Source organism: Oratosquilla oratoria, chromosome 25, assembly GCF_046742065.1.
Source record: "Oratosquilla oratoria isolate Oo_2021 chromosome 25, ASM4674206v1, whole genome shotgun sequence".
NCBI lineage: Eukaryota > Metazoa > Arthropoda > Malacostraca > Stomatopoda > Squillidae > Oratosquilla > Oratosquilla oratoria.
This window is the reverse complement of record NC_134801.1, coordinates 41,547,871-41,566,211: the sequence shown is the minus strand read 5'-3', so window position 1 is coordinate 41,566,211 and position 18,341 is coordinate 41,547,871. Positions and strand designations below refer to the sequence as shown.

Here is an 18,341-nt window from a genome sequence, read left to right as displayed (position 1 = left end):
GCTTATATGCGCTCAGAGTGTGTGTCATGTCTGTACTTGAAAAAGCTGTAACAAGCGAAACGTAGTACTAATAAAGGTTTCGATCTCACAAGGTGTTTATTCTCAAAGACAATGAAGTCGTGACCTACATCAGGAGAGTCACCATATAATGAGGTGGGAGTATACTAAATTGAGCTGTCAGACCCTGCTTTGGAGGCACTGTGTCTTGCTGTACTGACTTTGACCTCAAGCGGTATGGCAGGGACATGGGTGATCATTCATTCTTGTAGTTTGATTTAGGAAGGACAATGAATGGGTGTGGTTTGGGTGTATAATTTTATCTAGCTACGTCCCTGATAAGGGTAGGGGGAAATAACTTTGGTATGCATATAAGAATATTGTGAGAAAGGACATGGTAGAAGCTAGTCTTAGGTCACCAATCATGTTTTTGTTAGAACACTATTTGTGAGATCCAATAAATATTTGTGGACTTGACTGCAACCTAGTAATGATGTCCTGTGTTAGTTATGACATCAATGCTAGTTATGATGGCATGTGTTAGTTATAATGTCATGTCATGTGTAAGTCTCACCTAGATCTAGCCCCAGGTGACCATAGTTGTCAGCTGGGCAATTGAGAGTATTGCATATATTTAGTCATTTCTCTATATCTCTCTCTTTCTTTTCCATTTCCCTGGAATCCTAATTCCAAGCTTTTCTACTGTTTCTGTCCTTACCATAATAATTACCTGTGCATGTGGATTCATATCCAATCCTATCTCAATGATGTCTTTTCTTTTTGTTCTTCCGGCTTTTCTTTGGCTTTGGCATGTTGAGGGGTTTGCAGTAGTCTGTTTTCCTGGTATGTTTAAGGATCCATTGCAGGAAGTTCAACACATGTGTATACACAACTGGGAAACAGACAAAGGATGTCCTTTAATGCAATAGAATCAAGAAGGACAAAATACATAATTATTATAATAATAAACTAATGTTGACTTCCACTTTCCACATTTTGTAACACTCTTTACATGAGTAAGGCTCACAAGAGTTTGCAAGTAGAATTTAAAATTAATACAAACTGTTTTGCAACTGAATACACAGGATATTCAGTTGCATAACAATTTCTATTCAGTTGCAAACACTTGTGAAACTTGTGTGTTCATATAGCCACCATATTAAATAAAATGGGAAGAATTGCACAGGGACACCAACATACACATAACACACACACACACGCTCATCGAAGCAACACCGCTCGTCGTCGCGCGACCAAGAAGAAGAGGATTTACGACGAAAAAGGAAAACCTGGTTTGTACTGTAGGGGTGGGGAGTGAACGTGAGTGCCCGAAATGGTATCTATGCAGTGCTAGTTAATTGTGTTAACTCGAAATTAGCAAAAATGAATGAAAACGACTCGAAAGCCAGTTGCGAATCAGAGCCATCTGGAGGCAATCCACTGAACCGCGATGTAAACAATAAACAAAGCACCACGTGTTACGACAATGATTTCTTAGGGTTTGGTAAGTACGAAAGAAAGAACTTAAGTAGATTATTAGAGATAGAGAGAGAGATGAGCAAAAATAGGACTCGGTGGGAAAATGAAATCATGGACTTAAGAAAAGAGGTCATTGGTTTAATTGATTGTTTATCTAAGACTAACCATGAAATTTCTGACCTGAAAAAAGCTAACTTGGATCTTACAAACGAAATTAAAGAAATGAAAAGAGACATAAATGAACTGAAGAATGATAATGAAAAGAAGAAAACTAATGATAATAATAGCGAAAATCTAAAGCAGGAAGTGAACAACAAATTCCAAGAATTGACACAAAAGATCGAAGAAAACTTAGGTGGGGACAGTATCCAGGAAATTAAGAAGTGGAAAGAAAATATTGAAAATAAAGAAATTGCTTTCAAAGAAATAGTCAAGCAGCAAATGCAAGATAATGCAAAAGACACAATCATTCAAGTGATTAACGAAAAAGCAAATTGGGTCAGGGACACAGTAGATAGGAAGAAATGTATTGTGGTTTATGGGCTTAAAGAAAAACAAGGATTGGCGAGGTACATGAGAGAAAAAGAAGAAAAAGAGACAGCAATAGAAATCCTTAATGAAATTCAGGGGGGAGATAGTGATTCAGGCACAGACTTAGAAGAGACTTACAGAATTGGTCGCTATACTAAGGATAGGAATCGACCTCTAAAGATAAAACTAAGGTCACAAGTGGTAGTAGAAGACATATTTGAAAAAGTAGGTAACTTGGCAAAGAGTGAAAAATACAATAAGATATGGATAAAAAGAGAAATGAGTACTGAGGAATTAGAAAAAGAAAGGGCGCTAAGAGAAGAAGCAAAGGAAAAAAACTTGAAAAGATCAGAGACAGAATGCAAAGAATTCCAGTGGAGAGTAATAGACTTGAGATTAAGACAATGGCGCTTCAAAACGAACAAAACAAGGGAAGAAGAAACCAGGGAGAAGGAAGAAAATTAAAAGTGGCCTATACCAACATTGACGGACTAATTTCGGGACTGAACGAACTCAATGATTATCTGTTAGAAGCAAAACCAGACATAATGGGAATTGTAGAGACTAAACTAAGAGGTGAAATACCATCCACTGTTATCGGACAATGTTTATACAACTACTGGATAAAAAACAGGGACAAGAAACAGGGAGGGGGAATCATGTTCTTGGCCAAGAAAGACCTAAAGGTGACAAAAATTGCAGAGGGCAAAGGTAATGCTGAATTGATCATGATAAAAGTCGAAGGCAAGAATATGAAAAGTAGAAAGTTTGTGGTGACTTATGTGCCTCCAAAAACAAGCGCTTGGAAAGAAATTGAACATAAAAAAATGCTAGATGACACAAGAAAATCACTCAATGAGATATTAATGGGTAAGGGTAATCTGGTAGTTATGGGGGACTTCAATTGCAAAGAAATTTGTTGGGACAGCATGACAGTGCAAGGAGGAGATGACTCGTGGGGCAATGTACTGCTAGATATGACCATGGAGTACACAATGACCCAATGGGTCCATGAAAACACAAGGCACAGAAATAATGAAGAGCCATCGAAACTAGATCTAATATTTACAACAGAGCCTGAAATAGTGCATAAAGTCCAGTATGAGACACCAATTGGAAAGAGTGACCATGTACTCATCGAAAACTATACTAAAGGAAGAAATAGACATAGAGAGGAACGAAAAGCACAGGAAAGGAAGACTGAGGTACAACAAAACAGACTTTACAAAACTAAAGACATTCTTCCGGAATGCAAACTGGGAAATATTTTACAGGGAAGAAACAGCAGTGGAAGAGAAATGGAATATATTGATGGAAAACTACAATGAAGGGGTAAACAGGCATGTACCAAGACAAAAGCGAGAGAGAGAGTACATTAAATGTTGGTTCAACAAAAGATGCAGTGAGGCAAAAGACAGAAGGGACAAAGCTTGGAAAAAGTGGAGAAAAGACAAAAAACAAAGCAAATGGCAAATTTATGTTAACTATAGAAATGAGTATGTTAATGTGAGAAGAGAGGAGAAAAGGAACCATGAGAAGGATATTATAGACAAATGCAAAGAGCAACCCAAACTATTCTATCGGTATGTGAATGGTAAACTTAAAAACAAACAGGAATTGGTGAAACTATGCCAAGGAAACATAGAATACACAGAAGATTTAGAGATGGCCGAAGTCATGAACAATCACTTTAAATCTGTTTTCACCAGAGAGAAAATACCGAATTGTGACATAGACAAAAACAAGAAATCTCCCCTCATGAATGAGTTTACAGCATCACTAAAGGAAATATCAGAACATTTATCAAGGCTGGATGTCAGAAAATCACATGGCCCGGACGGTATTGCAAATTGGATTCTAAAGGAGTGCAAAGAAGAACTAACAGACAAAATACACATCTTAATAAACAGCTCACTCAAAGAAGGAAAGATACCCGAGGACTGGAAAAACGCTAACATTGTACCAATACACAAAGGAGGAAACAAAGAAGAACCCACCAACTATAGGCCAGTATCACTAACAAGCACCATTGCCAAAATTTGTGAGAAAATAATCAAGAATAGATGGGTAAAACATCTGGAAGACAATGACATATTAAACCCAAGACAATTCGGATTCAGACAAGGAAGATCATGCTCCACAAACTTAATATGCTTTTACTCAAGACTAATAGACATAGTGCAAGAAAGAAATGGATGGGCTGATTGTGCATTCCTAGACTTGCAAAAAGCCTTTGACAAAGTACCACACAGAAAACTACTAAAAAAACTGGAACACATAGGAGGAATACAGGGAAACCTACTAAAATGGATAGAGGACTTTCTGACTGGTAGAAAGATGAGAGTAGTGCTCAGAGAAAAATATTCAGACTGGAAAGAGGTGATCAGTGGAGTACCGCAAGGATCTGTGCTGGCACCAATAATGTTTGCTATCTATATGAATGACATGGATGAGGACGTGAACTGCTACATGAGCTTCTTTGCCGATGACGCCAAACTGCTAAGGAAAATAGAAACTGATGAGGACTGTGAAGCACTGCAAGAAGACCTAAATAGGGTATGGAACTGGAGTCAGAAATGGGAAGTGGACTTTAATACGAAGAAGTGTAGCATAATGGAGTTTGGAAAAAGCAAAAACAGAATATCAGGAAAATATACAATTGGAACCAATGAAGTAAAGAAAGTAGGATCCGAAAAAGATTTGGGAGTAATTATCACGAACGACTTGTCCTATGATATACAGATTAACAAAATTGTCGGGGAGACTTACAACTTGCTAAGATCAATAAAAGTGGCGTTTACATACTTGGACGAAGACATGATGAAAAAAATATTGGTTACATTGATAAGGCCTAGATTAGAGTATGCAGCGACATTGTGGTCCCCCAGTACCAAAAAGAATATAAAGAAAATAGAAAGAATCCAAAGAGCAGCTACAAAAATGGCACCTGCACTTGCAAACCTATCATACGAAGAGAGATTGGCTAAACTGGAGTTACCGACACTGGAGCAAAGAAGAGAGAGAGGTGACCTATTGACCATCTACAGAATCATGAAAGGCACAGAGGTACTCGATAGTGAGAATTTACTTAACTGGGACAAAAGAAACACAAGAGGACATGGAAAGAAAATAAAAAAACATAGCTATAGAAGAGAACTGAAGAAAAACAGTTTTCCTCATAGAGTTTTGGACACTTGGAACAAACTGGACAATGAAATAGTATGCGCAAAAACCATTCATGAGTTTAAAAACAAACTAGACACTGCAAGATACAAAGGCGGGACAACACGAGCATAGCTCCCCTTCCCGCAAAATACAACTAGGTAAAACTAGGTAAATACCTCCTGTTGCCCTTTTTGCTTGCCCCCTCTCACTAAGAGTAAACATTTAAATCTGCCAATGCTTCTATTAAGAAATTTTCCTTGGTGAAAACTGATTGGAAACTTCTGTCCATTATGTTTCTTCCTAAACTTTTCAATCAACTATCAATTTAGAGATTGTTTTCCGAGTCTCACCTTACCAGTGATAAATCTGTAGAATAGTTTAGACCCACCTCTGCATTTTGTCAATAGTGCCTTTTCCTGTGTCCTCCCCTCTCCAAGATTCTCATATAATCACTTCTCTTCATCCTTTGTTTTACCAGTCTTCATGTTTCTTCCCATGTTTTATATTTTCTACACCACATCTCTGGTTTTCTTTGCTATTTCATATATGTTATTAAACTAGTAAGAAAATCCTGTTGTATCATTATTATTATTATTATTATTATTATTATTATTATTATTATTATTATTATTATTATTATTATTATTATTATTATTATTATTATTATTATTATTATTATTATTATTATTATTATTATTATTATTATTATTATTAAACAATATTTTTGGTTATTCCTTCATCAGTAATGAAAAAATTAAACAGATTAAACCTTATTCATTTTTGGTTTTCTTACAACTACCACTGTACTTATTTATCTTATAAGGGAGGTAGCCAGCCAAAGCATCATTTCCGAACCACAGAACCGTCCACACCTTCGTCGTTGTGCCCCAAAGAGAAAAATTCTGGGATATATAACAAAAGAAGGAAACCTAGTTAGTATTGAATGGGAGGGGAGAAATCATGGGTGTCTGAAATAAAATCTCTGCAGTGGAATATGACGTAATTAGCAAAAAAAAAAAAAAAAAAAAAAAAAAAAAAAAACGAAAGGCCTGACTCAAACAACAATTTGACAACAGTCATTTAGTGGCACCATGCTGAAATACAATATAAACATTGTGAAACGCCAGCGGCCATGTGGTTATACCATGACTCTTTCTCAGGATTCGGTAAGTATGAAAGAAGGAGTTTAAGTTGAATCTTAGATATAGAAATGGAAATGAGCAAAAATAGAAGATGGTGGGAAAATGAAACCATGGACTCAAGGAAGGAAACTGTTGAACTAATGGATTGCTTAGCACAAGCTAACATTGAAATTTCCAACCTAAGGAAAACTAACTTGGAACTAAGAAACGAGATTAAGGAAATTAAAAATTATATAATAGAGGTGAATAGTGAAAATGAAAAGAAGAAAATTAATGATACTTAAAAAATGAGGTAAATAACAAAAACAAGAAATTACTGAAAAAATTAAAGAAAACTTAGGTGAGGAAAGTATCCAAAAGATTAAGAAATGGAAGGAAAACATAGAAAATAAAGAAATGGCCCTCAAAGAAATAGTTCAACAACAAATGCAGGAAAATGCAAGACACAATTATCAAAGTAATTAATGAAAAGGCAAATTGAGTCAGAGATGCATTGGATAGGAAAAATGTATTGTGTTATATGGACTAAAAGAAAAACATGGTCTGGTGAGGTACATGAGAGAAAAAGAAATAGCAATAGGACTCCTAAAAGAAATTCAGGAGGTAGAGAAGGACATAGATGATGTGTATAGACCTGGTCATTATTCTAAGGAAAGAAATTGACCCCTAAAGATAAAAATTAAGATCACAAATGGTAATAGAAGACATATTTGAAAAAGTAGGTAAGTTGGCACGTTGGCAAGGAGTGAACATTACAATAAGATATGGATAAAAAGAGAAATGAGTATTGGGGAATTAGAAAAAGAGAAGACACTAAGAGATGAGGCTAAAAAAAAACAAAAAAAAAAACGAAGAGAACGGAGACCAAAAGCAAGGAATTCCACTGGAGAGTAATTGACATGAGACTGAAAAAATAGTACATCAGAATGGGTGAACCAAAGACAGAAAAATGATGGAGAAAGGAACAAATTAAAAGTGGCCTATACTAACATTGACGGATTAATTTCAGGACTGAATGAACTTAATGATTACCTGTTAGAAGAAAAAAACAGACATAATGGGAATTGTGGAGACTAAACTAAGGGGTGCAATACCACCCATCAATGTTGGACAAGGACTATATAATTACTGGATTAAAAACAGAGACAAGAAACAGGGAAGAGGAATTCTTGTCCAAGAAAAACTTGAATGTGACAAAAATTGCGGAGGGCAAAAGTAATGTAGAACTGATCATGATAAAAGTCGAAGACAAGGACATGAAAAGTAGAAAGTTTGTGGTGAATTATGTGCCCCCAAAAATGAACACTTGGAAAGAGAACAAGCATATGAAGATACTAGAAAATACAAGGCATTCATTAAGTGAGATACTAATGGGCAGAGGTAATCTGGTAATTATGGGGGACTTTAACTGCAGAGAAATTTGTTGGGAGGGCATGACAGTGAAAGGCGAAGACTTGTGGGGTAATATATTACTGGCCATGACCATGGAATATACAATGACACAGTGGGTCAGTAAAAACACCAGGTACAGAAATAATGAGGAGCCATCAAGACTAGATTTAATATTTACAACTGAACCTAAAATTATAGATAAAATCCAATATAATACACCAATTGGTAAGAGTGACCATATACTTATTGAAACTTAACTAAAGGAAGAAATATTCATGGAGAGAAATGAAAAGCATAGGAAAGAAAGATTGATGTGCAGCAAAACGGACTTAGGAAAGCTGAATAAATTCCTTTAGAATGCAAATTGGGAAAATTCTTGATGGAAAATTACAATAAAGGGGTGAATAGGAGAAGGGAAACTTGTAGATAGTATGGTAAGTACCTGTACTGTACTTTTGTATATTACATCTTCAGACTAAATGACAGAGATACAGAGTTGGGTTTAAATGTAAGTGGCTTGTGACAAAGCTTTCTCCATTCATAGGCACTATTTCTAACTCATTTATTCAAAATAGTGAAGACTTGATTCAAAAAGGTTAAATCTCTTAACATTGATTATCCTAACAATTTTGTTTCGATGTTACTGGGCTCTTTACACATGTACCAATTAAAGATGTTTTAACCTTTCTCCCAAATATTCTAGGTAACAGTATTGATGGTATCCCTTGTAAAAATTTGATAAAATTGATAAGTCTGTGTGTAAATAATTCTTCTTTTGTCTTTGAGGGGAAGTATTGCACACAGATTTTCAGGATGGCTATGGGAAATCCTCTTTCACCAGTTTTAGCCAACATCTACATGGAATATTTTGAAAAATATTTATTACCAACTATTAAAGATGAAAAAGTTATTTGGTTCAGATATGTAGGCAATGTTTTGTGATACTGGCCTAATAACCTTTCTATTGATGATTTCCTTATTAATCTAAATTCACTGGTACCCTCCATTAACTTCACTCTTGAGATAGAAAATAACAACAGTTTTCCCGTTTTAGATGTTGAAATGATTAGAGATAATGGTACTACCAAACCTACCAATATTCTTTCCTATGTTTATTTTTATTCCAATCACCACATCAGTGTAAAAAGATCAGTTTTTATTTCTATGTACTTGAGAGCTTACAGGATTTCAGATCCTGAATTTATTGATGATGAATTTAGAACTATCCGGAATATTGGGGAAAAGTTAAAATATCCCACTCATATTCTTAATCAATGTCACAATACTGCCAAGAAACACTTTTACAAAACTTGCAATTAAGAACAAGGAAACCATAAACAACTTAATACACTTTTTCTTCCTTTTCATGAAAATTTTCTTTGTATTGTAAACCTACTAAAAAAATTGGTTATCAAAGTAGCTTTTAAATATGAACACACCATTAAGAAAACTTAAATTAAGAACAGCCCTCCTAACAACAACGGTGTGGTCTATAGAATTCCTTGCCAAGATTATAAAAAAAAATTATATTGGACAAACTGGGAAAAACTTGGAAACAAGGATTTCCCAACATAAATATAATGTTACATCTGCCCAGAAAAATAATGCGTTATTTCAACATAAAGCATTATACAACCATCATATTGATTGGTCTAAGGCAACAATTTTAGCCAAAGGAAAAAGCCTACAAGAAAGAAATATAATAGAATCATGCTTAATATTAGGCACGTTTGATAAAAATATAAACTTAAGCTAATGTCATTTTAAATGTGATAAATTGGTAACCCAAATGGTCACCGAGATCTTTCCGCCAGATTGAGCCTTATATGTTGATCAGGTTGATAGAGGTAAGGTCATCCCCCCTACTCACATTATATTGTCTCCCCCCTTCCCCCCCTATGGTTGCCACCCGATAGTCTACTTACATTTAAACCCAACTCTGTATCTCTGTCATTTAGTCTGAAGATGTAATATATGAAAGTACTTACTGTCTACAAGTTTCCCTTCTCCTTTGGTTATTTTGTATTTTTGTATTACAATCTTTACTTCTATCAACATCTGTCAATATATATATATATATACATATATATATATACTGTATATATATTAATGATCTACCTATCTTGCTTCACAAACTTTACTTCTATTAAAATCTGTCCATCTGCACCTCTCTGCCTGGCTCACCCCCTCACTCTCTTCCATTCCTACCAAAAGATCTTTTTATTCTTAAAAAGAAGAAGAAGAAAAAAAAAAAATCACACTCCTACCACATTTTATATATACTCTCCTCCTTCCCTTTTTATTCTCATATTTAGCCTCTCATCTCTTTTTCTTATACCTTTCAAATCCTTCACATATATTCACTTCTTTTCTACTACCATCTTCACCTCATCATCCCACCACTCAGTACCCTTTCTTCTATTCCCTCACGTCCACCTCATTCCACATACCATCTTTGTACACCTTGTCACTTCCTCCTTGAAAAAACATATTATTCTTCTACTCCCACCTCTACTCTATCTTTCATGACCTCCCAGACTGCTCCAAGCTTCTACTGATATTCCTTTTTCTTCTCATTCAAACTGCTGACTCTAAGCAGCTCTCTACCTTCTGCCCTTTTCCTCTTTCTTCACTTATCCTCCACTGTCAATTTCCCTTCAGCAAAAAAAAAATCATCTGATACTCTCCAACTCTCTCCCCTAAGAGCATGGATATCCAGAACTCTTCTTATTCTTCCTTTGGATACCACTACATAGTCCATTAATGCCTTATTGAACACCTTTCCAATGTATACTCATGCTTGACTATGTTCTTAAACACTATGCTTGCTATCATCAGCTCCCTTTCTAAACACATCATCAACATCAACTCTTCACTATGATTTTTGCCTGGCACTCCAAAATTCCCTACTACTCCATCTGTTGGTTTATTTTCAACTCTAGCATTGAGATCTCCCAACACCACTACATTGACGATCCTCCCAAAATTCTCTAAGCACTTGTTTCAATATATCTAGAAGGGCTCACTTTCCCCTTCACTCTTCTCACTACCAGGCCTATATGCACATACAAAAACTAACATCTCCTGTCCCAGTTTCACCTTCACCCACATTAACTTTGAAAATACTTCCCTCCACCCCACCACACATACACACACTTTCAACGAACGGACGGCTTGACGAACGCTCTGAAGAAAAGTGCAGATTGAGGATACCAACGCAAAGAGAAGTGCCTTTTTGTATTTGCAGGGGGGGGGAATTGCTCGTGAGGTAGTGGGAAAGTAAGGAAAGAGGAGAGGGGGAGGGATTACTGGGGAAATGGAAGGTAATGAGGATGTGGAGGACTTGGCCCAGGCAGACGGGCGGAAGGTCAACATGAAACGACCACCGGATGACGAAATGGCAAATAAAAATGTAAAGATTAGAAGTATAGAGAGGAGAAATACAGTAGAAAGTGACGAGAATATGTTCCAGGGATTTAAAGAGGGTGGGGGGGACACAACCCCCCCCAGACTGATAAGACTAGAGGAGAGAGTTGATAAGGTGATCGAGGACTTGGAACGTAAGTTAGGTAATGTAGGCTCCATTCTCCAAAGAATTGAAAGATTGGAACAACTAGAGAAGGCTAACAGAAACTTAACTGAAGAAGTAGAGGACCTAAAAAGACAGTTAGGAAATGTAAAGGAGGAGAATGAGAAATTGAAGAAGAATAGTAATGAAAACAGTGAGAAAATAGCTACAGAAGCTAAAAATTGGAGAATAACTCAAGAAGGGAATAAGGTTTCATTCACTGACATAGTCAAACAGCAATTGAAAGAACATAATGAAGACTCAGTTATTAAAGTGATGAGACAGAAGGAGAATATAGTAAGAGAATTAGCTGACAAAAAGAAATGTATAATTATATTAGGAATGGAAGAGAAACATAACCCAGATAGAACCGCAAGAATCAAGGAGGAAAATGAAAGGGTAAGCAGTTTATTAAAATTAGTCCAGGAAGATGAACCAGAAATTATAAAGGAAATTGAGGAAAAATTCAGACTCGGAAAATATAGTACAGATAAGACCAGACCAATTAAGATTAAATTCAGGTCACAAACAACGGCAGAGAAAATTCTATCCAAGACAGGGAAACTAGCAACAAATGATCAATATAAAAAGGTATGGATAAAAAGAGAAATGAATAAGGAGGAAAGAGAGGCAGAAAAGCAGAAAAGAATTGAAGCTAAGGCAAAAAACGAGGAAAGAACGGAGTCAGAGAAAGAGAGATTCTATTGGAGAGTAGTGAACATGAAAATAAAGCAGTTCGACATACTAAAGAAAAACATAAGGGAAACAGAGAACACAATGGAAGTGGCAGAAAACTAAGAGTGTCTTACACAAATATAGATGGATTGATAACAGGATTGAATGAACTGAATGATTATTTGAAAGAAAAAGAACCGGACATAATGGGAATTGTAGAAACAAAATTAAAAGGCCCACTACCACCCAACAGTGTAGGACATGATACATACAATTATTGGATTAGAAACAGAGAGAAAAAACAAGGGGGTGGAGTTATGTTCCTGACAAAGAAGGATATAAACGTGAAAGGTGTCATATATGGAAAGAATACAGTAGAGATGATTATGATAGAAGTGGAAGACCGAGATAAGAAGAGCAGAAAATTTGTGATCAACTATGTGCCTCCGAAAACAGCCTCATGGGAGGAGAATGAACATAAAAGTATGTTAGAGGACACAAAGATAGCATTAACTAAAATAATGGAAGACGGAGGAAGAATAGTTATGATGGGCGACTTTAATTGCAAAGAAATCTGCTGGGAAGAAATGACAGTAAAGAGTGGTGATGACTCATGGGGAAATGCTCTACTTGAGATGATTACTGACCATTCAATGACACAATGGATACAAGAGAACACTAGGTATAGAAATGAAGAAGAACCATCGAGGCTAGACTTAATAATTACATCTGAACCTAGAATAGTGGACAAGATTGAATATAAAACACCAATAGGTAAAAGTGACCACATATTGATTGAACTGGAACTTAATGAAGAAAAATATATGAAAAGAAATGAACAATATAGAAAAGGAAGAATGATGTATGAAAAAACAAACTTTGATAAAATAAGAGAATTCTTCCAACAAGAAAACTGGGAAGAAATATACAAAGAAGAAACATCAGTGGAAGAGAAATGGAATATTTTGACAAAAATTTACAAAGAAGGAGTGGAAAAGTATGTCCCAAGACAAAAACAAGAAAAAGAATATGTAAAATGCTGGTACAACAAAAGTTGTAGGGAGTTAAAAGACAAAAGAGACAAAGCCTGGACCAGATGGAAAAAAGACAGAAGACCTGAAAAATGGAAAATATATACTGGTTATAGAAATGAATATGTACAAAAGTGCAGAGAGGAAAAAAGAAAATATGAAAAAGATGTTATAGAAAAGTGTAAAGATCAACCAAAACTATTCTACAGATTTGTAAACAATAAACTGAAAAACAAACAAGACTTGGAGAAATTAAGACAAGGGGGAGTTGAATACACTGAGGAAATGGAAATGGCAGAAATTATGAACAAACATTTTAAATCAGTGTTTACAAGGGAAAATATACAACCTGAAGAGATTGAGTGGAAGGAAAAAGTCCCCCCTATGGAAGAAATAGAAGTAACGAAGAAGGAAATATTGACACACTTGGGTAATTTTGATGTCAGAAAATCGCATGGGCCAGATGAAATAGCAAACTGGATTCTGAAAGAATGTAGGAATGAACTGGCAGACAAAATACATAGCATAATAAGCAGTTCCTTAAAAGAAGGAAAAGTTCCAGAAGATTGGAAAAAAGCAAATATAGTACCTATATATAAAGGAGGAAATAAAGAAGAACCTACCAACTATAGACCAGTCTCTCTAACAAGTACAATAGCAAAAATATGTGAAAGAATTATCAAAAGTAGATGGGTAAAATACTTGGAAAAAAACAACGTACTAAATCCAAGGCAATTTGGATTCAGACAAGGACGATCATGCGTCACCAATTTAATATGTTTCTATTCAAGGCTAATAGATATAATACAAGAAAGAGATGGATGGGCTGATTGTGCATTTCTAGACCTAAAGAAAGCTTTTGACAAAGTACCACATAAGAAGTTGCTTAAGAAATTAGAATATGAAGGAGGAATACAAGGTAAATTGCTAAATTGGATGGAAGACTTTTTGCAAGAAAGAAAAATGCGAGTAGTGATAAGAGATCAGCACTCAAAATGGAATGAAGTAATAAGCGGTGTCCCGCAGGGAACAGTTCTGGCCCCAATAATGTTTGCTATATATATTAATGATATGGATGAAGGAATTGAAAGCTATATGAGCTTCTTTGCAGATGATGCAAAATTACTGAAAAGAGTGAAAACTGAAGAAGATTGTGAATCACTACAGAGAGATCTAAATAAAGTACAAGAATGGAGTAGGAAGTGGGAGATGGAGTTCAATACAAAAAAGTGTAGTATAATGGAATTTGGAAAAAGCAAAAACAGAATAACAGGATCATATAATTTGGGAGAAGAAGGAATAAAAAGAGTAGAAAATGAGAGGGACCTGGGAGTCATTGTTATGAATAATATGTCACCTGAGAAACATATAAATAAGATTTTTGGAGAAACTTATAATTTAATAAGAACAATCAAAGTGGCATTTACATACCTGGATGAAGAAATGGTGAGGAAAATCCTAGTCACCCTGATAAGACCAAGATTGGAATATGCAGCAACGATATGGTCACCAAGTACAAAAAAATGTATAAAAAAACTTGAAAGAATACAAAGAGCAATTACTAAACTGGCACCAACACTCTCAAAACTATCATATGAAGAGAGACTACAAAAACTTAAACTACAGACACTAGAGCAAAGAAGAGAGAGAGGAGATTTGATAGCTATTTACAGAATCATGAAAGGCATAGAAATTACTGATAGAGAGAATCTGATAAAATGGGATGACAGAAATACAAGAGGACACGGAAAGAAAATAAAAAAAGACAACTATAGAAGAGATTTGAAAAAGAACAGCTTTCCTCACAGAGCAATAGACAGTTGGAACAAGTTAGATGAGAAAGTGGTGTGTGCAAAAACAATACATGAATTTAAAAATAGTTTAGATAAAATGAGATATGAAGACGGGACCTCACGAGCATAGCTCCCCTTCCCGTAAAATACAACTAGGTAAATACAACTAGGTAAATACAAACATATTGCTTATCTCATCACTTTTACTCTCATCTGTATCACAACTTCACACATTTAATGACCCAAATCTTAGGGTTCTGGTTGGAAATCTCCCAGACCCTCTTATGCCTTGACTTCTTGTAGGATGAGTATACTGAGAGAAGGATACTTAGTCCCATGACTCCATCCCTTTTGTTGTCTTTTATGACTCGCATGGGAATAACAATGGCAGAATTCTTTCCTTCCCCTACCACAGGGTATACAGGGCAAAAGAATTGGTATAATCAAAGAAGCTGTAAAGGGCAGTTTCAAGGGAACAGCATAAAGTAGGGATAGTCATAGTACAAAAGTAGCACCATTCCTCTTGGAGTAGAGATTTTACTCTAACATAGACAAATGATGTGTGGCTATAGTCTGGAGGGGTACCCCAAAACAGTCCCTAAAGCATTGGTTACATACTGCTCTATAATTATTAATACTGCTTATAAGCAATTTCTACAATGCATAATTGAATGAATATGATAATATACTCTGTAATAGTGGCAGGTTCGCTGGAACTTTCCAAAGAGAAAATACCAATCTAACTCACCTGGGAACTTAACTTTGTTGCATTTGTAACTCCAGCTGACGATCCCTACTATAGTAAACCGGCCAGTGAGCTTATCTTGTACAGCCAAAGGTCCTCCAGAATCGCCCTGCAAGAAGCATGAGGAAGAATAAATCTGTATCATCAGAAGAGTTTTTGAGATATATTGGCAGAACAGATATATTTTGTGAATACATTTAAATGGGTAAGTAAAAAGTTTTGGGAGGAATACAATTATTATGGTGTTGGGGGTAGGGTGGCCATTTCCAAATATCCAAAAAGGTGGACATTGCATATCAATGATTATAATATACAGTAATATATATATATATATATATATATATATATATATATATATATATATATATATATATATATATATATATATATATATATATATATATATATATACAGGGGATCACCGCAATTCGACCGTTCGCAATTCGAATGATTGCAAATTCGACAGTAGCTAATTTATACCCAACCCTCAAGGTTTGACAGCCACACTCGACAATTCGACATTCAAATCTTATGCGCCACACACCTGATCGAATGTGCCGCCACTCCCAATGCGCCACTCTGTCTCACTCTCGCCCCAGTCATCGTCGAGGCAAGCCACGCTCCACTGTTCCACCACCATGCCATGCAAATCCACCTTCGGCCCCACCCCTAAGAAACACACTTTCCTGCCTTTCAAAGATAAGCTTGAGCTTATAAGAAAGAGTGAGGCAGGTATGGCTCATTCTGCCGTTGCAGCGGAAATGGGTGTCCCAAGATCAACAGTATCAACGATTTGGAAGAACAGGGACAAGTACCGCCAGGCCGCTGCTTCAGCATCTTCCATGACTTCCCTTGTTCTCCGTGGCTCAAGGGACTCCCGTCTCGACACGATGGAGGACATGTTGATCAAGTGGATAGAGGACAGGACACAACGCAAGATGCCGATCAGCATGGGGCTCGTGCAGGAGCGTGCCTTGTCACTGTGGGAGGACTTGCAGGCCACAACATCCACCACCAAAAATGTACTGTACAGCAGCTTAATGTGTTTAATAAACAAAATTAGATAAAAATGAAGCCTTTAATATTACTGATTTAGTCTAAGTTAGTGTTTTTTAGAGGTCATAGTGATATTTTGGGGGGGTCTGGGCTGGAGGTTGGTCCCTATCCCCCTAATTACAATGTATTCCTATGGGAAAAACTGCATCATGATTCGACAGAACCCAGGTCTAAGTTAGTGTTTTTTAGAGGTCATAGTGATATTTTGGGGGGTCTGGGCTGGAGGTCGGTCCCTATCCCCCCTAATTACAATGTATTCCTATGGGAAAAACTGCATCATGATTTGACAGAACCCAAGTTCGACTGATGATAGACCGCCCCATCCCTGTCGAATTGCAGTGACCCCCTGTTTATATATACATATATATATATATATATATATATATATATACATATATATATATACATATATGATATATATATATATATATATAATATATATACATATAATAAAAAACTGAAAGTGAATAAAATTTTTCACTTCTAATGAAACCGACAAAAATCAAATATCTGTATTTCTTACTAAGTTACAACACAAACAAAACCTAGTTGTATCCTCACCTTGATTGACAAACTCTTTGGCCCACTCAGGGTTAAACAGAGACTTTCTTTTCGGCCTTTACAGACTCCTTAACCTCATAAATTAATCACCAAACCACACTGCACCATAGCCACCTCAGGACTGCAGTCCAATGTATGAGATGTGAATCATGCAATCACATGTTCACAACATTGGTCCTGTGCAGTTCCTGTCTACTTTGGCTGCCGAGTACTCCAACATAATCTAATTGTATGGCATTATTGTATGCTTAGGGTTATTTATTTTTTTATTCTTTATTAATTTTTATCTATTTATTTGTTTATTCATTTATGTTCATCACACTCCAAGAAAGGAGGACAAATGCACATCCAGCCTGAGGTTGCACCTGATGGAGGACAAAGTGCTCAAAAGGTGGACTGTCCGGCCTAAAGGAGGACGTCTGGCCACCATAGTTGGGGGATATCAGTGCTAGAATAGGAAATGAACCAGTAGATGAAGTAGTAGGGAGATACAAGGTGACAGGTAAGAATTATAGTTGAGAGATGCTAGAGATGTGTTTTAAAATGGAGATGATGATAACAAATACAATGTTTAAGAAGAGAAACAAATATAAGAATGCATGGGCCAGGGTGATGGAAGGGTGATCAAGAAGTCATTAATGGACCATGTAGTGCTACCAAAAAAGATTGAAAAAGTTCTAGATGTACATGTTCTCAGGAGAGAAAGCAGGGAATTGTCATATAATTATCTGACAGAGGAAAATTGAGAGTGGAGGGAGGCAGAGAATTGCTGAATGTGAACAACTTAAATGAAAAGGAAAAGAGTAAAGATATCAGAAGCTGAGGGCATTATGGGAGGTAGTGAAAGATAACAGAAACAGGAATAAAGATGGGTTTGCTTCAAGGAGGATGTGATAAAGTAGGAAAGATGACATGTAGGACAAGGTGGATAGAGGAGAACACAAGAGGCAGGAAATAGGGTGTGAGGGAGGTAATGAGGATAGTAGTTGGTAAGTGAGATAGGTGTTTGATGCAGAATTTTGAAAAAAAAATGCAAGAAAGTGAAATGAGTAAGGGAAATATAAAAAGTATCCTTCTTTTTCTCTTAACAAAATATTCAAAATACTAATACGTTTTCTCCCCTCTCAATCCCCTTAATTTTGAAAAGAGTTAACAAAAAATTCCCATGCATTCTTGGCCAATGTGATGTCATTCAGCTCAGTGGAG

At 36.0% G+C, this 18,341-nt stretch overlaps 1 protein-coding gene across 1 annotated transcript in view; it reads right to left on the bottom strand.

Moving 5' to 3' along the window:
* Window positions 1-219: 219 nt before the first annotated feature.
* LOC143038764 (trypsin alpha-3-like) overlaps window positions 220-18,341 on the bottom strand; it is a 37,938-nt gene continuing 19,816 nt past the window's right edge. The window contains exons 4-5 of the mRNA XM_076208293.1: window positions 15,522-15,627; window positions 220-889 (exon numbers count right to left, since the gene is read on the bottom strand). Coding sequence (XP_076064408.1) covers window positions 759-889; window positions 15,522-15,627 — 237 coding nt within the window. The 3' untranslated portion in view covers window positions 220-758. The remainder of the gene's footprint in view (window positions 890-15,521; window positions 15,628-18,341) is intronic.